This window comes from Neolamprologus multifasciatus, chromosome 9, assembly GCF_963576455.1.
Source record: "Neolamprologus multifasciatus chromosome 9, fNeoMul1.2, whole genome shotgun sequence".
NCBI lineage: Eukaryota > Metazoa > Chordata > Actinopteri > Cichliformes > Cichlidae > Neolamprologus > Neolamprologus multifasciatus.
In genome coordinates, this window is record NC_140447.1 from 18,180,968 (window position 1) to 18,205,464 (window position 24,497).

General features: G+C 42.4%; 3 protein-coding genes across 3 annotated transcripts; 2 read left to right on the plus strand and 1 right to left on the minus strand.

The window, feature by feature from the left end:
* Positions 1–5,631: 5,631 nt before the first annotated feature.
* rpl21 (ribosomal protein L21) lies at positions 5,632–8,022 on the minus strand. The gene is made up of 6 exons (XM_085173335.1): positions 7,901–8,022; positions 7,082–7,160; positions 6,935–6,996; positions 6,539–6,651; positions 5,918–6,068; positions 5,632–5,757 (listed from the first exon to the last, which is right to left on the minus strand). The coding sequence occupies exons 2-6, from the start codon at positions 7,146–7,148 to the stop codon at positions 5,668–5,670; spliced, it is 483 nt and encodes a 160-aa protein (XP_085029461.1). The 5' UTR covers positions 7,149–7,160; positions 7,901–8,022; the 3' UTR covers positions 5,632–5,667.
* Positions 8,023–9,028: 1,006 nt separating this feature from the next.
* On the plus strand, positions 9,029–17,341 carry usp12a (ubiquitin specific peptidase 12a). The gene is made up of 9 exons (XM_085173326.1): positions 9,029–9,385; positions 10,371–10,451; positions 10,529–10,742; positions 12,148–12,383; positions 12,610–12,686; positions 13,161–13,244; positions 13,338–13,535; positions 16,290–16,368; positions 16,459–17,341. Exons 1-9 carry the CDS (start codon positions 9,338–9,340, stop codon positions 16,558–16,560), a joined length of 1,119 nt encoding a protein of 372 aa, XP_085029452.1. The 5' UTR covers positions 9,029–9,337; the 3' UTR covers positions 16,561–17,341.
* Positions 17,342–17,459: 118 nt separating this feature from the next.
* On the plus strand, positions 17,460–24,423 carry gpr12 (G protein-coupled receptor 12). Its single transcript, XM_085173327.1, has 2 exons — positions 17,460–18,320; positions 19,155–24,423. The coding sequence occupies exon 2, from the start codon at positions 19,167–19,169 to the stop codon at positions 20,193–20,195; it is 1,029 nt and encodes a 342-aa protein (XP_085029453.1). The 5' UTR covers positions 17,460–18,320; positions 19,155–19,166; the 3' UTR covers positions 20,196–24,423.
* Positions 24,424–24,497: the final 74 nt, after the last annotated feature.

Here is a 24,497-nt window from a genome sequence, read left to right on the forward strand (position 1 = left end):
ATACTCTGAATCATCAGGGCAAATCCAAATAAAAGCCAACAACACACAGAAAGGTGCCCTTTAAAAAATAAAAGACTCTGCAATGCTACAAATAACTAAGTGTGCCCCATGACTCAGGAGCTTGTAGAATCACAGTTAGCAGCAACAACTTCAAGGCTTTTCTTCTGTATTACTTTATCCTGTCTCTCACGTCACCATTGTGGAATGTTGTCTTTTTTTCAGGTCCCACCACAGCATTTCAATCAGGTTGATGTCTGGACTTTGACTGTGTCATTGAAACATCTTGATTCTTTTCTTTTTCAGCCACTCTGTTTTAGATTTGCTGTTTTGCTTGGGATCATTGTGCTTTAAGTTTTTTATTTTTATTCTTTAACTATTAAACAGATGTGAGTCCAAATCAAGTTCAAATCATGACCCCTCCACCACTGTGCTCACAGCTGGTATGAAGTGTTCGTGCTGACGTGATGTTTTTTTTTTCTTGGCATTGTATTGACACGAACCTGAATGCTCCACACCAACAAACTAGTAAAACTTCATCTGTTTTTCTAGAGCCAGTCACACTTATTAAGTGCTACTTATCCTCTCAATTCCCATTGAAGCAGTAACGGTGTGTTTTGTTTATTACAATTGTTTCTCTTTTGATTTTTTTTTCCAGTACTTCCCTTCAGTTACAGCTACCACTTTTCCGAGAATAAATCACAATGGGAATAGAGCTTATTGGGACATTTTTACTTTTTTTGAGAGATTTCAAACCCTGGGCAGATTAACCAAATAAATCTCAAAGATAATACTAACTCTGTGTTATTCAGGTAAAGTGGGAAAGCAGATACTTGTGAAATGTCATATCTGCATATCTTGCCATGTAAGTTCTCCGCATAAAACTCTTGTCTGTGTCCATGACCAACTATCTGCTGTTTGTGTGTGTGCATGTGTGTGTGTGGTTAATATGTAACGTCCTGGGTCGATACAGCTGCTCCGAGCTGCTGGCTGAGCTGACAGACTCAATCTGTGTGTGTCAAATGTGTGATTAAGGAGTTCATAGTGCTCCGCGGCTTTTATCCACAGGCCTCGTCTTTCTGCCCTCCTCCCTCTCGCTTGCTTTCTCTCTCCTATTTACACTCTGTTTCCTCAATCAGTAACTTCTATGAGTCAGGGCCACACATGACGTAGGGCTGGGTATCGTCACTGATTTCTAGAATCGATTCAATTCCGATTCACAAGGTCCAGAATCGATTCGATCCACGATTCGATTTAATTCGATTCGATTCGATTCACTTCGATTTGAATATGGGAAATTTTGACAGTCAGAAATATTATAATTCAGATTAGTACATTTACATATTTTTGTATCTATAAAAAGGAAGCTGACACACGCAAGACTTTATCAAAGGTGTGAGCATCACAGCAGATGCCTTTGTGTCAAAGTAGCTGAAGATAAAACACAGAAACACATGAAGGCGATTTTCCTGTTCTGGGATTTTATAAAAATATTCTGCAGTCCATCAAAAACGAAAGAAAACCATTAATCAACATATGAACATTACCTCTGAAGTTACAGCGGTTTTATTAGAGACACGGCTTAGCGTTTTGCATTTTGCATAATTTTAAAAAGTTTAAATTTGTTCAGCATTGAACGGCAGAAATTAGGTTTTCTTTTCGGAAGTATATAAAACGGAAAGAAAAAAAAAGTCGGCCGATAGCGCTGTAAACAAAGGTAGACTTGTGCGTAACAAGCAAGCGAATAATGCAGAAAACCATACAGACAGAGAGAGAGAGAGAGAAAGAGAGAGCTGTGCCTCATGGTAGAAGCAAAACAGTAAAAGTAAGAGTGAATACATGACGATGTTTATGTGAAGCGTAGTTTGGATCTTCTTTTGCTGCTGGTTCGGTCAATATTGTTTGGAGAGACATCAAACTAACAGCTTTACAATCAGCGCATAAAGGGCGTGAACACAAAGCGCGGACCCGCCGACAGATCAGAATCAGCGGGCTGTCGGCTTTCAGCCCCGACTGTGAGAAATTCGACATCTAACTGATTCTGATCCGCGGGCTGCGCTGTGTGTTTAAGTCTTTGTGCAGAATCCATGTTCCTGCTCTCATTTACTGTTTTAGCTGTTTGGTGGTTGTTGAAATTTTGTGAGATTTCACCAGAGATTCTGGCATTTCGGGCAAAATAAATTTATATTAAAAAAATCGATTCAGGATTTTAATGAATCGATTTTACGTAATCCAAGCCAGAATCGATTTTAATCGATAAATCGATTATAAAAACCCACCCCTAACATGACGCTCCGTGTGTGTCTGTGAGAACAAGCACACACACAGGCTCTGTATGTGAGGTGAAAATCACAGAATGAAATAGAAGCTGACAGCCGAAAAATCACAGACATCCCTCTTTGGTTAGTGACCACAAAGTCTTATTGAATTTGCTCTGTCAGCTTTTGCATCGTCTCCTTGGCTGAGAATAAAAAAAACACCCAAAAGCACGAATCTGATTCATAAAAACCTGGGGTGGCCTTTGTCAGAGAACCAATATTTAATTTTTAATTCAAATGTTCAGCCAATATCTGCATAGATGCCATTTCTCTTATCTAGACACTCCAAGTCAATTCCAGACCTTTCCAATCAATACCAAAGGCTTTGGCTGCCGGCCTGCTTATTGACTGATTACATTTTGTTTTTCAGGTTGTTGGACACGTATTACAATGGCCTGATAACGTCCATGCATGAATATCATGACCTCAGGTCTGCAGGGTTATGGATAGGCAGAAATTAGCCTTTTAGAAGTATACACTTTATTTACAAATTCTTCTACGAATATTTTCTCTCTTTTTAAAAAAATACAAACTCGGATAATAAAACTACAGAAGTAATTTTTTTTTAAAGTCCCTTGAACTCATTCCTCCTTGCGGGCGATATCTCTGTAAACTGGTCCTAATTTGTGTAAATATTAGGTAGAGCACTGAGGTGGGATGAGATAACCTATTTGTCACGTAACCAGCCAGCCATTCAGCCTCCACTGATTAAACAGCCCACATCAAGCGGTCCACACACAGACACACAAACACTTACACAGGCATGATCCTGTGTACACATTCTTGTATGCAGGTGGGGGGGGGGGGGGGGGGGTTGTCTATCAGCTGCCAAACAGTGAAACTTTATGATTGTTTAACATATCCTTATTTTTATGAACCACATAACTAAACATACAGTGTGGAGAAAAAAAAAGTTTTCATATGACTTTATGCAGTCCTGTCACAAACTACTTGCACTTTTCCAACAAAGTTGCTTCTGAAGGAGCCACAAGACTTCTGGAACAATGTCCTTTGAGCAGATGAGACCGAATTGGAGATGTTTGGCCATAATGCTGATAACATAATGCTGGTAGCTTATCAGCACAAACACCTCATACCGACTGTCAAGCATGGTGGTGGAGGGGTGATGCTTTGGGCTTCCACCCACAGGACCTAATCCAGTGTTTTACCCTGACTCTGAATTATTGTTCCACATCAAGGCCATCGGTCCAGCAGCTAAAGCTGGGTCGAAACCGATTCATGTAATTCATCAAATCTACAATAAAATGGCTGAAAATTAAGAATCAAGATGTTGTAATGGCCCAAAGTCCAGCCCGGATATTGCAAAACATAAATATATGGTATTCTGAATCTTTTAAGTGAAGTTTAAATTTATTGATTTGGCTTGTTAGTAATTAATCTAATAATACAAAAAGAAAATCTCCCTCACAGGTCAATATTTTAGATTTGAGATGAATTCAACAGATAACATCATAATTAGGAACTCCCTGTAGATTCATCCAAGTGTTTTAGAATCTAGTATTATCTAATATAGTATTGAAAATGTTATATCCTGCTTTATTTCAATTTTACTTGGGTAAAAAGACTTCATTGGCTTCCCACAGGAACAAATACAGTAACTATTGTTAGAGTATTATCTTGTTAATAGATGCTAAGAATTTAAACTGCTATTCAAAGGCTTCTAAACCACAGATTTTATCTATTAAATAAGTAATAAGACAAAAAAATTACTAAAGTCTAAATTATAAGTTAATGAAAACTTAAAATTCACATTCACCAAATATGATACATCAGCACACGTTAGTTCATCTGTCCAGCCACACACTTGATGCCTTCAGGCTGAGCTCAGCACACACCCTGGTGCACACTGCCACCTACTGTCTAAACAGTAGAAACCCAGCTACCTGACTGAGACCTGATATGCATTTTCATTTACCTATATGCCCGATCTAACTTGCACACATCTAATCACCATTTTTATTTTTTTAATTCTTCCAGGGAACTCTCTGGCTTTATTTTCTCCACTTTGATGATATTTAATGAGTGATACATGCATTCTGTTTGTATCACTAAATTAAACTGCAAGACTCAAAGCTGTTTTGTCTCATTTAATAAACACGTGACAACAATTTAGACTCTGAAACCGAGGCTTGCTTTCACACTTTGCAGGAGTGAATGGGTCTGTAGTGACAAACCAGCGAATGACAAATAACATAATAATATATATATATCATAATTAATTAGATAATAAGTGGTAAATATAATTTTAAAAACAACACTAGGATTGCTTTTATAGATTAACTGATAGCTGAAAATGTCATTATTTATTTATTTGCTAATTTTATATACAGAAATGCTCAGTATTCCGAGTTCACCTTTTCAAACCAAAAGTTGCTTTTTTTTAAGGTAACACGTAGTGTTGGTGTTGCCAGACACTGTGTAATTGAGCAATCGTTATCAAAATAATAAATTTAGCTCTTAAAAACCTCCAGAAAACTGAGCTTTTCTCTGTTGTATAATCAGTACCATCACTTTTTCTCATTTAAAGTCATCCCCCCTTTTATCAATGCCCTTCCACTTATCAGGAAAACAGCTACCCGTAGAGCAAGAAGTGGGGTGGCAACCCTTTACAGGTTGCCGCCCTGTTACAGAGCCAATCATTTACACCCACATATGGACAATTTAGAATTACCAATTAACCTAACCCCACTAAGTGCATTTCTTTGGACTGTGGGAGGAAACCAGAGTACCGGGAGAGAACCCACCAAACATGGGGAGAATGTGAAAACACCACACAGAAAATCCCCGGACAGATGGAGTCAAACCCTGCTCATAGGACCTTCTTGCTGTGACACAGTGCTACCCTGCACCCCTTTTTATACAAACTGTAATTTATTACTTTTGTTTGGCATTACTGAGAAGATATGGATACACGTGATCCAGAACAGGGGAAGTTTGTCTGGTTTTCACAGATCTGAGATTGTGTACAAATCCAGACATACAGCTTTCTGAAGAAAGCAAGTTTAAGATATTTATTATTCTCACTATTGCATTTAGGTGTAAACGCCCATATTGTCCTTACCCTCCTGTGTACTCACAGGGAAAATGTAAACTAGTAGAAACCTGTCAGCTACAGCTGTGCAGATGTGAAATGCTTGTGACATGTGTGCCAGTCACTCTCAGTTCGCCGGTGAAATGAAATTCTCTTTATTTCATTTAGAGCAATCAAAGGAGGAGAATCATCACTGAGTGATGGCTCATCATGACACAGAAATACATGATCAAATGTGTGAACAGATGACACAACTGCAAGGAGTGTGTGTACAAATATTTTTTATTTTAATCAAGCACTTTATGCCATGAACTCGTATGGGATGGGCTCCAGCAGCTGTGGCTCATTTCTCTTAGTGGTGACAAAGTGAGCCTCACGAGGAGGAGCAGGCTGAGGAGACAGAGGAAAATGAATACAATGAAGCACAAAAATACTCCTTTAATAAATCTAATTATATTCAAATTACACATCTGCGTGATCTTTTTACTTTTCGAATATTTCAGGCTTTAACAATTCTCTATTCACGTGTTACAATAAACTTGGCTCATACCTGGCGCTTCAGTTCCACCCAGGTGCCCTTCTGCTTGGCCTCCAGCTTCTTGCGCTCATTTTCCTTAACGCGCTGCAGGAAGCTGTCCCTGCTCTTTGAGTGCTTCACGTGCTCAATACGCACATTAATTCTCTTGGCCAGGATCTTGCCTCTGTGAGTGTGAACAATTTCAATTAACAGTTTATAAAAAAGAAACTGGGCAATGGTAACGTTTCCTTTAATTGTGTTGTGAAAATGGTCTTTCAATGTCCAAATGTCTCCTGCATAAAATCCCAGGTCAACACAGAGGAAGGTATGCTGGGATTCTTAAGGATGAAATGCTTTCCCCCACATGAATGGCCACCATGGACAGAACGGTTCATGGTAGCAAAGTGAAGATGGGGTCATCTTTCCTCTCACTAGGTAAAGTGCATGAGCCAACACACACCAGTGAGAGCAGACATTTAATGCAATAATGATCACATTGTTGGAATCAAGACTTAACCCGGCCATGCCGAGTTGATGAACAGTTTCTCTGATTAGTTATTAGATTCTTTTATTTGTAGACATTCTAAGTCATCTGGTGTGTGCTAGCTCAAAGTGCACAAATCTAAACATCCAAAAATAAAGGATCTTACTTACTTGACCTGCTTGTTGACAATGATGCCGACAGCATGTTGGGTTACATTGTAGATGCGTCCTGTCTTGCCGTGGTAGCATTTATGAGGCATACCTTTCTGAACGGTTCCTGTGCCCTGAAACAAAATCATAATAGTTTTATCAATTTTTAATCCTGTTAATCACCAGATTAGGCAATGCATTTCTACAAACCACTTGTCAAATTCTTTCCCATGCGGAGTAGCTGCTCAACATGTGATCCTTTTATTTAAATTAGGTCTGATTTGAATTAGGCACACTTGGTCATTAAAACACATTTTAAGACATGCACATTTCCCAAAGCACTTTCTAAAGAACTCAGCACATTTACTTCATAATCACTGGGGTGTCTCAGTCAGGTAGTGCTTTGATCTTGCTTACCTTGATGTCAACAATGTCTCCCTTCTTGTAGATACGCATGTAAGTGGACAGAGGGATTGGGCCTGTGAAAGAGAGAAGGAAAGACACGTTACAGACTTTATACACACACTTGTGAGCAGTTTACCTGCACTTCAAACTTGGACTCACCATGCTTGCGGAATGGCCTGCTGAACATGTACCTGGTCCCCCTCCTCTTGCCTCTGGTGTTCGTCATGATGCCTGATTACTGAAAGAAAACACTTAGATTAGACACACGTAAGTGTGACCATTGCCTACTAATGTAAACACGTAATTTTAACAGGTGTGTAATAATATAAGTCAATAAAGGAGCTTATTTACATTTAACTGCGCCAGATGATGGGAAATTAGACCGACTGTCACTTAGAGAAAACATATTGTTTTCAACATTGTAACATAAACACGTGGAAGTTCATATTCGTCACATGACTACAAACCTGCTGAATGAGCTCTTTCTACACAAACAGCCGATAAATAAAATATACGACCCCAAATATCCCTCACTTTTCAACAACAGATGCATTAGCCTACAAAACTACTATATATAGCCAGCGCATCACGAAACATAGCAATGCACAGCCTAGCAGGGAAAATTCAGTCCGCTATACTGAGCGGTATCTAACATTTTAGAGCCACGTCATGAAAACCGCTTTAATGAAAATGTAAAATATCGGTGTTTCGTGTCTTTCGTTAGGAATAAAAGGGTTTCGGAGGGAGCAAAAAACTGCTTCTATTAAACGCTCCTCTGCTTGGCAGGCCCACATGGAGAGCCACGCTACAGAACCGGAGGGCTGTAAACGGAGAAAACTACTCCCAGTGACGCCTTTTCAACCATTAACAACACCGTGGCGCATGAGGGAACAACTGTGGTGGATATATAAGTGAAACTGTGCATGTAAGAAGGGCTAATATAGATGAAAATCGACTTTCAAAGAGAGAACATCTTACCCCCGGTCTCTACAAGATGGCGGGTACGGCGGAAAGAGAGAGCAATGGCCCCGAAACTCCGCCTTGTGAAGCTGATTCAGGAAGCCAGTGAGATTGCCTGAACGAAAAAACGACCGAGAGAGAGCAAGCGGTAACGCCTAGGTTGAAGACGAATGAAGAAGTCTTGGTTGATTACAATTGTCAGACTTTCACATTTATGAAGTGCTGAATAATACAATAATATAATACAACAATAAAAACACTTTCCAGACGCTCAAGTAGACATCCTCAGGTTGGCTCTGTGGACAAATATGATATTTCTTGATTATATTTTACTATAAGCCTAGATAGTTTTTAAAACGCACGATATTGTTTCCGTGTTTATTCTATAAGTCTAGTTTTTAATTTTATTTCACCTAAATAAAATATTTTCCAAACGAAGGTTTAACTTTAGTTAGCTATAGTAACATTGGTGGAAACACTACAAAATGGGTTTTGGGGCATATTTTAGGACTGTGGTATATTTTCTAATATTAAAATACAAAAATCCTAATTTTCCTAGTACTGAACAATATGTCATAATTTTTTTTAATTATTTTATCCAATTTTTTAAATCCATAACCTGAAATGCCTAAAAGGTTAAAATAACAAATGCAAAAATAGATCTGTATTGTGTTCATTAGCAGGGTGGATCAGTGAAACTAACTTTATATAGATAATATCATCTTTTTCACGTTCTTTCACTGTAGGGATGTTTAACTACACATCTATCTATCTATTGAACTGATTGAATTTAGTTGATTCCCTCCTTCCTCTAATTTTCACATTTTGAAAAGCCATCAGTGTGCAACACTGAACCCCTTTGCTGTCCTGTTCTGGTCCCAGAATTATATGTTTGACACGTCTGTCATATGTGTTTTCTCGCAAATTTATTATTTGTTTGGGTAATTTTAACGCTAGGTATTTACTTAATTAAATTTGATTAAATTTTGTCCTAGAATGGCAGTCTTAAAATAAATTATTTGAAAAAAGAAAAAATGAAGATAGAAGAACAGTTGTGTGCAACGCAATGAGGACTTACTCAATGGCTCTGGATGCAATGTAAGCATGCGCAACACTTGACTTCAGTCAACCTTTAATTTCTTCAGTGACATGGGCCTCAACAACCCGTCACGTGATATTGCTTGATTTTTATTCGCCAGATAACTGCATCTGAGTAGGCATCGAAGAAATGTCATAATGTGTGAATACAATAGCTACAAGCTTTTTTATATACGCTGTATTGAAGCTACTCACTTCCGTGATTAAAGCTAAAACGGAAGCACCCGACAGAGAACGCTCTCGCGTTCTTGAGCTATTGGACCTTCCGTCGCGAGCTCAGCAGAATCTACCCTCACGAGGGGAGCCAGCCCAGTCTTGTCAGCGCGCTGCGGTGTGGTGGAAGATGGCGCTAGCCGAATGGAAATCCTAATGACAGTCTCCAAATTTGCCTCTTTTTGTACCATGGTAAGTGCGCGGCAGTCTCATACTGTTATTAGTCAGACTATAGGGTGGTACGGAAACCGCGGCTGTGCTGCTATTGGCGTTTTAAGCCGTGGAATTAGAAATGAAAGCAGTAAATTTTGCTGCCAGTGCTAGCCAAGCAGTTTTTCGTCTATAGCCCAGCCAAGCAAGCAGCCACCCACCGCCTTCTCCGCTCCCCGCTTTTTGTTAACGACAGTTGACGGGCACACGGGAATGCTGGCTCCTTTATTACTCATAACTTGACGACTTATTTGGTTAACATTTCTCACAGCTTCCCCGGTGACAGTGCACCTGCTGCACCTGTGATTTACAGCTAACTAGCTAACGTGAAGGTAACTAAAGCTAAACCAGTGTTTCTGCTTGCCAGCAACTGAAACACAGCTGGATAATGGGTGACTTCCGAGGATTAATCTGCGGTATGTGACGGGAAAACAATGAGGAGAACAGACAAGTTGTCGTGGGAATCTGCCAGATAATATTAACGCGGGCAATGACGACATTGTTTAACATTAGCTGCGCAGTTGTGGACCCATTCCAGGTCCAGATCTACTCTGCACAGTTTGTTGCTGTCTGCACGGCGCGTCCTAGCCTTTCACCCGTACTAAATAATACCAAAGGGATACATATGCAGCCACCGAGTCATCGTAAACTTCAGAAACCTTTGCAATTGAACGTTTTCTGTTCTGAAACATGCAGTTTTGTTCAGTTTTGCTTCTCGTGTTGACTTGAGTTGTGTCTAAGAACAGGTAAAGAATTATGACTCCTGGCAAAAAAAAAAGGTTTAATATGAAAAAAGCTGGTCTTGGAGCTTTAAGCACCCACTGTTTTTTCATTTATAGCAGCAAACATGACCTTGAAAATGTGAAGCTAAGACAGGATTTGCAATGGGATTTGGATGCAGTGTTGAAGAAAATTATCTGTCTTGTTTGAGGACAGTAAAATATTTGTCTGTCTGCTGTGTTTACAGGGCGCCAATGCCTCTGCTCTGGAGAAAGAGATTGGATCTGAGCAGTTTCCAGTCAATGAGCACTACTTTGGTCTGGTCAATGTAAGTGAGCAGTAACACTACCTGTGTTGCATCTGTACCTGACAAGTGCTCACATTGGGTTTTCCTCTTGTTTGTAGTTTGGAAACACTTGCTATTGCAACTCAGTGCTGCAGGCTCTGTACTTCTGCCGGCCTTTTCGGGAGAAGATCTTGGCGTACCGGAGTCAGCCTCGACGGAAGGAGAACCTGCTTACCTGTCTGGCTGATCTGTTTCACAGCATTGCCAACCAGAAAAGGAAAGTGGGAGTCATACCACCCAAGAAGTTTATCACACGACTGCGCAAAGAGAATGGTGAGAGGAACTGATCCAGACAGGGAGATTGGTGGAACAAAAAAAAGACATTGCAGAGGGTGAAACTATAATTTGCTGACCTGCAGAGACAGCAAGTAGGGCTGGGCGATATGGCCTAAAATCCATATCACGGTATAATTTGAAGCATGTGCCGTAACGATATATATCGCAATATATTCTTTTCTTCTGTATAACGTATTTTACAAACTATAAGGCCCACTTAAAATCCTTTAATTTTCTCAAAAATTGACAGTGTGCCTTATGTATGAATTGTGGTTGTGCTTTCTGACCTCGAACAGATTTTATGTAGCACACAGCACACAGAAATCTGTCAAAAAATGTTTTAGTATAACTTTGGTAAGCTATGAAGCCGCAACGCTTGATGGACTGCCAGAGCATTACGGCTACCGTAGTCAGGAGCCTTGCGGAGTAATCTGGGTCCAAAACCTCAGGTCCCAAAGTCAAAGGAACACTGCGGCATCACTGAGAGTTAAAAACTGTCTAAATTCTTTCATCTTTAATAAAATGATCAGCGTGTAACAATTAAGTTTAACATCCAGGCATCCATGAAAACAGAATTTATTACATTTAACAGAGTTAGAAGTTAGCAGAAAGTTAGCTCGCTAGTTTCCACCTAAACATGATATAGCATGTTCTGACTGAGAGATGTCTGAAAAAATTCAAACCTACAGCTCTGCTATCACTTCCAACATAAATGAAGACAGAAAACTAAACAGCAGTGACGTTTGTAGGGTTACTGAAGTTGGACTAGCTGGTATATAATGATGTGCTACGTGATCGCTAGCTGCACAGCTACGTTAGCATAACATTAGCACAGTGAAGATAGAGGATGAACGCTAACTTTTTTCCACTCGATGAAAGTTAACATGAGAGTTTCTGGTGGTTAGGGACAAATGCAATCGCATAGCAGGATGCTATACACGGGCCAAACTTTAGTTAGGAGAACAACTGAGATAATCCATCCACAATATGAGGTTAGTCATTAATATACTGCACCAACATGGGGATAGAGCAGCTGCGAGAGAATTCAGCATTAATGAATTAATGGTAGGGAAGTGGAGGAAGCTCAGGTTTTGGCTTTCCCCATATTCCAAAAGTGCTTCTTCTCTTTGCTATTACTGCCGCCCGGCATAATTTGCAGATGATGTTGTTTGTAGCTGCAATGCTTTCGACCAAAACAGGCGCAGCTTGATGATGACACCATCAACATGCTCTATTGCGGTATAGTCAAAATCTCTATTGTTGGCCAAATTTATATCGCTTCTACCATATACCGTTTATACCGCCCACCCCTGACAACAAGACATCCTGTTGTTGTTGTTGTTGCTGCTGAACTTGGAGAAACACTATAAATGCTGCTTTTGTTGCGATTTTTATTCCTCAGAGCTCTTTGACAACTACATGCAGCAGGATGCTCACGAGTTCCTAAACTACCTGCTGAATACTATTGCTGATCTGCTTCAAGAAGAGAGGAAGCAGGAGAAGACAAACGGCCGCCTGGCCAATGGCACTTTGGACTCCCAGAACAACAACAGCAATGCCACACCTGCCCCCACTTGGGTCCATGAGATCTTCCAAGGCACTCTGACCAATGAGACGCGCTGCCTCACCTGTGAAACGGTGAGATTCTTCACTTCATTCTGACACATAAGGTGTCATATCATCTTAACAAGACTGTTGCTTAAACAGATTTGTTCAATATGCTTGCAAGGTTAAAGTTGCAGTGGCACCACAGAGCTTAGTTTTTGTGCAAACATTGTTTAACTTAAGGAATTAAAACCTAAGACCTGACCGTCTAGTTTAAAACAGTTATTCTAACCTTTACAAGTCCTTTTTTTTTTCTCAGATAAGCAGCAAAGATGAGGATTTTCTGGACCTCTCTGTTGATGTAGAACAGAATACCTCCATCACACACTGCCTCAGGTAAAGCAACACTACTGCATCAGCAATTGAGGGAACAGGATTAGTAGCTCCGTGCAACGATTGTGAAAAATGACGCCTATTTGATGGTTCCAGCCTCTTAAAAGATAACATTTGCTGTCTGTTTTTTTCTTACACTTTGTTTCTTTGGGTTTTGGACTGTTGGTTAGACAAAACAAAGCCATCTGGAGACAACAGGCTGGGCTCCTGGAAACTGAAATGGATAATTTTCACTGTCTTTAGATTGAAAAGATCAAGTAACTGCAACCATTTTAGATTTTTCGTAACACATTTTGTTGAAGCCCATTTAAGTCAGACTGAAATTATTATTAACATTTTTGTTACTGGCCATTTCATGTCAGAATAGCTCCTGCAAAAAGGCCTGTTAATAACTGGAAGTGAGTCACACCCTGCATTTTGTTGTATTTTTAAATGTGGAGTTAAAATTGACCGATTTTCTCTTTTGATTCCTCTCAGAGGTTTTAGTAACACAGAGACACTGTGCAGTGAGTACAAATACTACTGTGAAGAATGTAGAAGCAAGCAGGAGGCACACAAGAGGTCAGTGTATAGGTTCATTATTAATGTATGATTTTGTTTGTGGTTGGACATTTATATTCAGCGTTGCACTCGTCATTGTTCTTTTAAATGTAGGATGCGTGTAAAGAAGCTGCCGATGATCCTAGCTCTGCACCTGAAGCGCTTTAAATACATGGAGCAGCTGCAACGCTACACCAAGCTGTCCTATCGCGTCGTCTTCCCCCTGGAACTCCGCCTCTTCAACACCTCCGGGGACGCCACCAATCCTGAGAGGCTGTATGACTTGGTCGCCGTGGTGGTGCATTGTGGGAGGTGTGTATGTGAACACATAACCGGTATAGAGAGATAAACACTTAATTCTTTGTTTTAATAATAAAATACATTTGAACCCGTAGGCTCAAGAGTAAAGTTGCATTACATCTGAATCTCATAGGGCAACATGTAGACTCTTGTGCATGGGTGGTGCAGTGATTAGCAGAGTTACCTTAGTTTGAACCTTCCTGCGGCGCCTGTGGCGTTAGCTTGCTATGTGTTACTACCTTTCTTCTAGCTACTCCGGTTTCCTCCCATGGTCCAAAGGTGTGCATGTTAGTAGGTTAACTGCTGATTCTAATCTGGCTGTAGAAGTGGAAATGAGGTAGATAAAGTAGATATGACAAAGTTTAGCTCATTTAAGTTTCCATCAATGCTCAGCTGTGTTCTCCTTTATGTCTGTGCTGCCTTTGACCCAGTGTCACTGGGAGTTAGTCTGTCTGTGTTTATTCGACGTGTTTCCCTGCTTTTCAGCAAGTGGATGCTGAAACAGAGTCCAGTTTTCCACAGCTGTTTTAGGAATAATAGATTACACTTGAGTTTTTCTGTCTCCCGTCGAGCTAAATTTCAGGGATGAATTCGTAGCATGATATTGATGGTCAAGGCTAAAGCCACTGATTAGTCACAGAAATAAAACCGACAATTATATCATGCATCAATTTCTCTCAATTTTTTGTAAATTGGTTAGCCCGTAAATGTAAAGAGAAAGTAAATCTTTCCATTTCATGAATATTGCTCACTATTGAGAATGAAGAATGACACTATCAAGTCATTCTTAATTGGGGGTTCACTTTTCTACTCCTTATTGCCTTCTTACTGGGTGCAAGTGAAATACTTCAGTGTTTACCTTTGACAGGTGAACTGCTCATGATGTTACAGAGATGAACCGTACCAAAAAAACCCAAAACGTCTGTCTTCCAAGTACAGTTTATCTCTTCCCACAAAGGCAAAATAAACAGCAACTCTAAAATATATGGTCGTGGTCTGCCAGCTGTTCACCGCACATCTGCCACTTGTTTTTCCACCTGTCTGGACATACTTATATTTAGGGGTTATAAAATATCTTAACAGGCTTTTACTGCAAAACTTTCTCCAGGAACCTGAGTTGGTAGAAGCAACTGCATCAGCCACATAGTCTGTCAATCATTCTCTGTAATGGAAGCCCCCGGCTCTATCCCACTTTACAGGTTTCAGCGCATTAGTTGCTAGATTTTACTTTTATGCATTATGCTCACTGAAACTTTGTCAAAGACCAGAAACAACACCCCGTAGGTACACCAAGAGTCTTCCCCCAGCAAGTCAGCGTGCCCTCCTTACCACAAAAACTAACAGACTAAAACCAGGAATACAGTGGGTGTGTGGATTCTCTGATTTCTTGTCCTCATCACTTGCTCTGTGACAAAGCTAACATAAAAAACGGACACCGTACCGTTTTTGAAAGATGCAACACGGGGAGCCGCTTCTGAAATGCTCCATCAGCTCTGGTAGCTGCGATGTACCTATACCCAGAGTATTCCTGGGAAACTCTAACCCTCAATGTGATAAATCTTGGCCTCACAACCCACAGGACACTGTGTACTCCAATGTCCGCTCTCTGACAGGTCACAGCTGTTTCAGAGGCACAAAGGAGACCTAAACAATAACAATCAGGCTGGCACTTTTAATAACTGGTCTCATAATGATGATTCAAAGCTCGCATTGTTAAGCTTACCTGCTTAAACTCGGCAACATTAAGAAACATCAAATTATGATATTTTTCTAACCCTTTCCTATCATTTTGTCAGGCTTATTGCATCATAAGAATAGAAAGTGTTACATCAAAGCTGCACAGGTGAAGCTGAGGTTAGTCGAGTTGGACAGAATTAATAACTGCTTTCGATTTCAGTTTTATACAAAAAAGGGCTTGAGGCGCTTCCTGGCATATTGTTGTACTTACCAGACTTGCTTGCAGTCGTGTTAACATTTTCATAATTAATAGTTAAAGCTTTGATTGTACCCGTCTTGGCACTTAGCAGTAGAGAAGTGTCTGAAAACCAAACAAACACAGATGACTCACTTCAAGTGAAGAGTGTTGATTTATATTGAGTGTTTTATATACAGAGTGTTTTAATCCATTAATGCTTATAAATTGGTAATGTAGAAGTCATTTCTTACCCTTTCTCTCACATGCTACTGAATCTGTTGTAGTATTACAAACCTCCACGTTTAGATGGTCACTGTTGATTTTAGACTTGTGCAGTGAATCTTTGCAGAGTATACAATGTAACTAACATATGTAAGTGGTAGACGTACGCCATAGCCTCGATGTCCTCCATTGTTCTCTTGGGTTTGTGTTGCATACAAATTATGTCATTAGGCTTTCGGGCCACCTTTCTATAACAGCCCCACCCATATTAAAGTGGTACTCAGTTGTAATGGGGGAAATGGCTCAAACTGAGTGGACCTGAGTAAGTGCTTGTTGGAATCGTTTTGGCAAATCTCCCTCCATCAGTTTGCTGACGTCTCTGTCCTCCTATTGAGGTGATGATTATTACTGATTCATTCAAAAACTGCAGTGGAAAAGTAGCTGGAAATGCACAGGAAGAATTAACAGTACTGAACAGGCTAATCACAAGGTTTTGTTACATTTCCAGGGAGTTGGACGTCAGATAAGGGTGTAGGGTGTAGTTTTAACACCAAAATATAAATCTCCTGTCAGGCTTAATGGTTAAAAGTGACTTTGCTGAGCTAATGTGCTGTTTTATTTCTCTTCAGTGGTCCAAACAGGGGTCACTACATTGCCATTGTGAAAAGTCACGACTTCTGGTTGCTGTTTGATGATGATATTGTAGAGGTGAGCGAGTTTATTTGTGTGTTTGTGTGATTTAGAGTTCACTGTAAGCCTCTATTTCTAAAGAAAATCATTCTCCATTCTGTTCCACAGAAAATCGATGCACAGGCCATAGAAGAATTCTACGGTCTCACTTCTGAAATCTCCAAGAACTCTGAGTCGGGCTACATCCTCTTTTATCAGTCCAGAGACTAAATTTGGATCCTTGTGTGTTACTGCATAACCCAAGAGAAATGCTCTGTTTCCTCTCCGTGGACGGCGGCAGACTTTAAACGCACCACAGCAGCCTGCACGGTGTCATACCTGCCTGCACAGCTGTAATCCATACCTGTGCTTTTTACACACTCAGCAGTGCAGCTCAGCCGTGGAAATTCCCCATACGTACCAGCCTGACCCCGTCCTTCCTGCCACTTCCACAGCCCCCCGCCCGTCATCCGCTGCTGCTGCTGCTGCTCGGACAATAAGACAATACTGAATGCAAACTGTGTCAAGATTGTTTTTAAAAAAGAAAAAGACTTTGAATGAGGGTTGTACAGATGTTTGTTGGTTGTATGAGTGGCGTTTTAGTTTTTGCTTTGGGTGTGGGTTGAATGGGTATTTAATAATTCATATGATGTAACATTGGCCTGGTGTCTTCACCCCCCACATTGTGACCTGGAACGTACTGAGAGAGGATCATGGATGTAAAGGAAGATCAATTGTTGGGGGGAGTGGGTGGGTGTCCCACATAGAGGACACACTAGGCTGTGTATTTCTACAGTGTACAGAATGGTATTTGTATAAATATTACAAGAAGATAATATTATCATAGGAAAATGTTAGACCTTGAGAAGACGTATTAACACTATGGTGCACTTTTGATACCGTTTTGTAGGTGTTGGCAAGCTTAATGTGAGGGTTTGCTTGAAAAACAAGGCCTGTTGTGAAGCGATCATTTTCTGTTTTAAAGAAAAAGAAATAAAGCCAGTAAGAATGAGGCTGGGTGTGCTCCCTTTTTCGAGTCCCAAAGGTGCACACTGATGACTCATATGGGGGGCTCAACATCGTCCCTTAGTGGTGTTACTTGGTATTGCAGCCTTCCCGCTACAACAGGAGCTATTTTTAATCCATTCAGGCCCAAAAAGACAGGTGCCTTTAAAGAAACGCGCACAGCCGTTGTTACCCCCTGCATGGTCAGTTAAGTGTAGTCAGGTGTATTCACCTCCCCACCCGATTCACTTTACACAAGGTGTCTCTGAGGCAGAGGTGCAAGGGGATGTGACAAAGAAGATGGAGGACAGCGGGAACGGGAGGAGGTTGGGTGACACACATCTGGGTTGCTGTTAATAGCACAGACGGGACAAGAATAGCAGGGCGTCGCGGGAGGAAACCGAGCCTCTGCATCCAGCACTTTCACGCGTGATACGAGTCGGGTAGCAAAAAGGAGAAAAAAGCCGGGTGGGGGTATGGGTCACAGAAACTAACAAAACCCTGCAGATCAAGTGATCAAACCTCATGAGATTAGGATCCAGTGTAGCACTATCATATGTGTGCTCTTTGCACGGAAATCGTGTCAGAATAAGCGAACCGTGCCGTACTAGAGCGCAGACACCTGTACGCGCGCTTCACGACTGTCTTTGTCCTTGAGACGCCACGGACTAGACACATTTAGCTCTTTAACTGAGTTTAGCCGGTCTCTGGCAATCTGGCCCATTTGGGACTCCTCCTTCATCACCCCTCCACCCCCCTCGCACTCACACCTCCTCTTCATCTCTTCCGCCGCTGCTCCGCTCGCTGCTCCCTGCACAGCCGCAGTCCACAGCGATGCGCCGTTAACGGCAGAGCCGCTCCACGCTCTTTTCTGCTTCCATTTATCCCCCTCTCCCGAGCTGCGTCTCCGTCCACAGTGAGATACCGTGGAAATGTCAGGCTGTCGTTCTTCAATCTAGACCGGGAAGTCTCAGCTCACAGTCAAGGTAGGCTGGGTGTGGAGGCGCATTATTGAGCATCCTTGACATGCATGGAAAGATGCCGCCTGTGTGTGTGCGTGTGGGTTTTTTTTCCTCCCCCTACAGCATCCTTTTGCTGACGTGGAGCAGCCAGTGTGTTTCTTATGCAAGGTGCACAAGATAAAACGGCACTTATGGTATGAGAGGAAGAAACAAGCAATTCCTGAAATAACGGGTGCGGTGTCTTCTGTTGTGGAGAGCGGGACTTGTCTGTGAATTAACTTACTGCTATCGCCTCTGGTAGTTTATCGATATTTGGCTGTCTTGGCCTGGGATTTTTTTCTGCAAAACATGCTCTGCTTTATGTTATCCTCTTGGGATTTTTTCTCTTGCCACATTAAAAAAGTGTTATAATCTCCTTAGCAGTCATGGGTTAAATTCCCAAAGGAAAATACCAGTTAGCCGTATGGATCAGCGTATTTCTTCTTCAGCGCGGGCTTTTATTGTTTTAAAATGATGGAAATGAAAAATACAGATTTTTCTTTTATTTAATTCAAGCAACACTGAGGTAATGTGAGGGTCTGCTAATTTGCTCTTAAAGTTCTGTGCACCACCTGCACTGTATATAACCTTGACTGTCTGTGGAATGAGTTACCCAGGGTCTTAACAGCATGGATTGAGATGTATGATGCAGACAGTACTGATGAAACAGCCCCTGTTTTTGTCTTCCCGTGTAAAAAGCCCAAAACATAGAAAAAGAGGCACTTGTGGCCAGTTTATATGATGCTTCTTGTGCTCTTTATGGCCATCAAAGTATGCATAACATCAGGGTGACCTGTATTTGTTTTTTGTCAATTTCAGACGGGGGGCACAATGAGTGAAGAGCCACCAGTCACCCCCAGCTGGCTGGCTCCTGATTCCACAGCTTGGGCCAGCGGAGGTGGTGGACCAATGGACAACAGCACCAGCCTGGGGACACTTCCACCGGAAGACTCCCTGCGGCCCAGCCAGCTGCCGCTGCTGGTCAACCCCTGGGACATTGTGCTGTGCTCATCTGGGACTCTGATAGCCTGTGAGAATGCTCTGGTGGTGCTTGTAATCTGGCAGAACCCGGCGCTCAGAGCTCCCATGTTCCTGCTGATTGGCAGCCTGGCATTGGCTGACCTGCTGGCCGGCCTGGGCCTCGTGCTGCACTTCACCTGTGCCTACTTGCTTCGCTCTGATTCAGCCCAGTTGCTGACTGTGGGCTTGATAGTGGCCTCATTCTCTGCTTCTGTCTTTAGCTTGCTGGCTATCACTATTGACCGGTACCTATCATTGTATTACGCCCTCACCTACAACTCAGAGCGGACAGCGGCCTTCACCTACACCATGCTTGTGCTGCTGTGGGGCCTGTCCCTTTGTCTAGGCCTGCTGCCCGTCACAGGGGTCAACTGCCTAGCGGAGGCGGCTACATGCAGCGTGGTGCGGCCGCTGACAAAAAATAACATCGCCGTGCTGTCTGTCTCCTTCTTGCTGCTCTTCGGTCTCATGCTGCAACTCTACGTCCAGATCTGCAAGATCGTGATGCGCCACGCTCACCAAATCGCCCTGCAGCACCACTTCCTGGCTGCCACACCCCACTACGTCACAACCCGAAAGGGCGTGTCCACCCTAGCCATCATCCTGGGTACCTTTGCCGCCTGCTGGATGCCATTCACTGTCTACTCGCTCATCGCTGACTACACGTACCCGCCGCTCTATACCTACGCCACGCTGGTGCCTGCCACCTACAATTCGGTCATAAACCCGGTCATCTATGCCTTCAGGAACCAGGAGATTCAGAAGGCGCTGTGGCTGGTGTGCTGCGGCTGTGTTCCCACCAGTGTGGCCCACCGTGCGCGGACTCCGAGTGATGTCTGACCAAGCAGACCCAGGTGGGAAGAAAGAGAGGCAACCTGGGTCAGCTCTGCTCCTCACTGGATCTTACCAGTGCCAAAGAGAGAGCAGCAGCAGAGGAGGTCCGGGGCAGTGGTGGAGGGCTGTGGCTTGAGCTCTGGACTGGAGATGTCAGTGGCAGACGCAGATTGGTTAATCATCCACAGCCAAATGGATGCATGGATGGATGGCTAGATGGCATTCTTTTCTTTGACACACGTACCACAGGGCAAAGTATCTCACTGTCTTCCCCAATAAAGACCACTATCGGGACTTCCTCCCGTTCAACCCACGCCACACCCTTCCTCATGTCTGCAGAGAGCACTGAGTGCATCACATGTTAAAGGCAGCAGCTGTATATATAAGACATGCATACACTAAGCGGAACCGGACCACTTGAGGACATGTGCTTATTTTCCACCAACAGGGAGGAATTGTTAGTTTGCGCCTGCGTGTGTGTTTGTGTAAAAACCTCACGGCGCATTAGTTTGTGATGAGCGGAGAAGGAAGGAGGGAGGGAGCCGACCGCGGCTCAGTACGCAGGCATTTCCACAGCAAAGCCCGTCTGGAGCAGCAGCAACCCGGCAGCTCTGCTGCTGCACTCTGAACGTGTGTCGAAAGCTAAACAGCCGCGGAGAGCTATAAATAGACCCGGAGCTCTCTGATCTGCGCCCTGCGTTCTCAACGGAAAGAAATCAAGCCTCTCCCTCTTTCTTTTCTCCCCTCTCTCATGTTCTCATCCCTTTTTTCCACCCTTTCTGGAGGTATTTTAGTTCAGCTCGCATCTCTGAGGGCCAAGACAAAGCACTTGAGAGACTTTCCCCATTAGCCCCCTCTTTCATTTTTTATTAGTGTGGATGGAGGCATCAAACCATATAGAGGCCTGTTGGATTAAATAACATGACTGTATACCTCTCCTCCTCCACCTCCTGAGGGGAGATTTACATTTCAAACATATAAAAGAAAAACAGCTGGTCTATTATTCCTAAAGGAATAACATGGGTGGTGAAATTAACACAGCTGATCAAATAAATGGAACCAGAGTAGCAAAATGATACTATTTATTTTATTTGACCATGTTTCCCTCCCGAAGAGCCTCAACCTCATTAATAGGTGTGCGTGTAATGGCCCGGTTTAATTTGCATGCAGGTCCCTCATTGCTCTTCCCGAGTTCAGTGTGGTAGGTCACACAGGTCGCTGCAGGCAATGTGCCGTGGTTTCCTGATGTCGCCATGACCCAAATAATTGTGTTTATGTATAATGTAACTCGCATTGAAAGAGCTAAAATCATTGCACCAAGGTCACAGGAGAGGTTTTTGTTTCAGCATTTTGCTTCAGATGCTCTGATAATGATCATTCCACATCACTCCTCAGCTGCTCTGAGTTAGTTCTCCAGAATATTTTGGTTCAAAAACAGGTCTGCAACCTTCTCGAAATCGTCAAGTCCTTATTTTCTATTCAGCAATAACCAACCTGTGATTGGTAGTTATTTTTTAGACGCGAAGCAATACTCAGACAGCAATAACACCCGCATCCCACCGCGACTTCTTCCTACAGAGTCAAGTACCATCTTGGCGATGTGTTGCAGAGAACAGGCTCAGCGAACTATGAGTGATGCTTCAGAGATACAAATGGATGATAGACACATAATCACTCCCATGGCTGAGGGAAAGGGAAAAAAAGAGGATGAAACTACTCATTCACCACAGTGACACCACTGCCTCATTTCTCCACAACCCTACATCGGTCTTCAATCATTTATTACACTGGGGTGAAAATGTGAACTTTCTTTTCCTGTTGCCTCTGCCTTTTGTGAGCATACAAACTGTCCGTCCTGAGTTTTGTCATCTCAAATGTGTGATTTGGGACTGTTTTGCATGGTCTCTGGGTGTGTGCATGTTTGTGTGTGTGATCCATCAGCTCAGCAGACCAGAATCTGTCTCCTTGTGTGGGTCAGAGGGGGAATAATGTAGGTCTGAGACATATCAAGTCCTGTTGACCTCTGACTTTATAGGAATATGCTGTAAGTCTTCCTGTCAATTCTGAAATAAGTGGCCTCGTTATGTGTTTGTAGAGCTTCTTGGAAGGAGATGGGACTAGGAGGTGGGTGCAGTGGCCGGAGGGAGCTCCAGCACTTCAAGCCAAAGTGAAAGGGACTCTAAATGAACTGGGATCCTAGTCCTGCTGGTGTCTTCTGTCTCCTCTATCACTAATATTTTACTCTACGTTAAACAGTTTAGTCTGGTTGAGGCAGGTGTCCGTTAAGTGACCTCTGAATGATCCTATGAGCTAAAAAAGGCTACTTCCAAATAAAAAGATAATGTCTCTTCTTTCCTTTCTTGCTGCTTCCCCCAATTCTCAGAGAGCCTGATTTGTGGGGCTCCCAGTATTAATCTTTCTGGCCTCAGACCAGGTGGGATCAGTGAGGAAATTTAAAGGACAGCATTTCCAAGCATTGGAGTGTAGCCCTTGTATGTGAACTTGTGCACAGTGTCAGACTGCACCCTGTAGTCATTTGATTAGCACCGACAGGTCAGACTGGCACACCACAAACCATCACAAACTCTTGTTACTTTACCTTTGGAGAAAAGTCTATTTTGTTATATTCATTGAGAAGTTCTATTTTTTTCCACTTCAGTCTGGCTTGACTTCTTTCGGATTCTGATGTTGTCTTGATATATTAACCGCGCTGTAAAGCCTTTTTCTGAATGTAGTATTTATCAACTTGTTTAACCGACTCTCTCGACTCGTGTGTTTCTGTAAATAAGGCATGCCGAAGAAGAGGGACTTTATACCCACCGTGCATGGTGCTACCAAAGCCAGTCAAACTACAGGATGAGTTAAGGTTGCACCATATTTTCAGTGACATTTCTCCACTTTGGCTGTTAACGTGGACTCTTTGTTCAGTTAAGACTTTACTTTCCTCGCTTCAATATGCACCAATTTGTCAAGGCTGGTTACAGGATGATTAGGAAGGCTTGGCTAAGCGTATGGGAGATGTTTTGGTGGTACGTGACTTTCTCTCATTGGTGAATGTGAATCTCTTGTGTGCAGCCAACAGTATTGTTGAGATTTTCATTGTTGAACATGTGAAAAAGGGCTTTGTATCCAAGAAAGGCAAACGACTGTGATGTTGGATGTAATACTTACCTGTAGACGCACCTGTTAATGTACCCAAAGGTTTCACGGTGTCATAGTACTTAAGGTTGTGTACTAAACAGCGGTTATTTTTGGTGGGTAATGTTGCCAGTAATGGGCGCTTAGTTAAGCAGGAGAAGACCTAATTTAGAGCTAAATATCAAAACACTCAAGGGTAGGGATGGGCAATTAATGCTCCCAAGGGGAAACCTGAGAAACTGGGACTGTTGTGGAGGGCCCCACCCTTCTGCCAGGGTACACCCTGGACATGTCACCGTCAAGGATAAATTGGAGATAATTTACCTGAATTTCAGAGTTCTCCATCTATATATGAATCCCCCCGCCCCACTGCAAGCTGTTTGTTCTTGTTTCTGCGCCCCACCTCTCCTCTCTTTTTCAATTAATTCGTCGCTCATTTGTACATGGGGTTCTGCCTGGCTTGGGAGCCACCGCCAGTGCCCTTTGTGGCCTTCCCGGACCATATCCTCAATTCATGCTTACGCCATATACCGTTATCTACTAGAAATGCTGTCAAATCTAAATGAGGATATGGTCCAGCTTAGTGATATTATTTGAGCAGAATTCAGCAAATTGGTTCAAGCTTCAACAACAGTCGCAGTTACTCATGTGATCCCTTAGGAAAGGTAATTGCCCAGCCTTGCTCAAGGGTCCGCGAATGTGTGGGTATGTGTGTCTGCGTGTGTGTTTTAGGGTTGGGTTTGGAGATAGGGGCGACACCACGGAAACGATAAGAGCATCTTGTGTAAACGTATGCGTAGTTCTCAATGTGAAATGCACTTTATTTTTGGGGGGATGAAAATGGCACAACAATTTAAGTATCTGCAAAATATAAACGATAATCAACATGCACTAACTTAACTGAGATATTGTAAAAAGAAAAAAAAAAACACATTTGTGTGACCGTGCTGTCTATTTTTCCAAGGTGTTAGTTGTACTTTTTATTGCTTTGGTTAGTTCACTCAACTGAGAGATCTTGTTAATTTTGTATTAAAACCAAACATGTGCTGTGCATAAAACTCCTGCCTGGACTCCCTTTGTTCATCCTTGCCCCTCCCTTTTCGCACTCTTCTGTTTCCCTGGCAACTCCCTTCTTAGCTGTACTGTTCCCATGGAAACTGAAGGGCCAGG

Coding starts and splice junctions, on each gene's coding strand:
- rpl21 (XM_085173335.1), bottom strand. CDS start 7,148: ATGACGAACACCAGAGGCAAGAGGAGGGGGACCAGGTACATGTTCAGC. Junction 6,997..7,081: donor CAGGCCATTCCGCAAGCATG/GTGAGTCCAAGT, acceptor TCTCTTTCACAG/GCCCAATCCCTCTGTCCACT. Junction 5,758..5,917: donor GGGTGGAACTGAAGCGCCAG/GTATGAGCCAAG, acceptor CTGTCTCCTCAG/CCTGCTCCTCCTCGTGAGGC.
- usp12a (XM_085173326.1), top strand. CDS start 9,338: ATGGAAATCCTAATGACAGTCTCCAAATTTGCCTCTTTTTGTACCATG. Junction 9,386..10,370: donor TTGCCTCTTTTTGTACCATG/GTAAGTGCGCGG, acceptor CTGTGTTTACAG/GGCGCCAATGCCTCTGCTCT. Junction 12,687..13,160: donor TCCATCACACACTGCCTCAG/GTAAAGCAACAC, acceptor GATTCCTCTCAG/AGGTTTTAGTAACACAGAGA.
- gpr12 (XM_085173327.1), top strand. CDS start 19,167: ATGAGTGAAGAGCCACCAGTCACCCCCAGCTGGCTGGCTCCTGATTCC.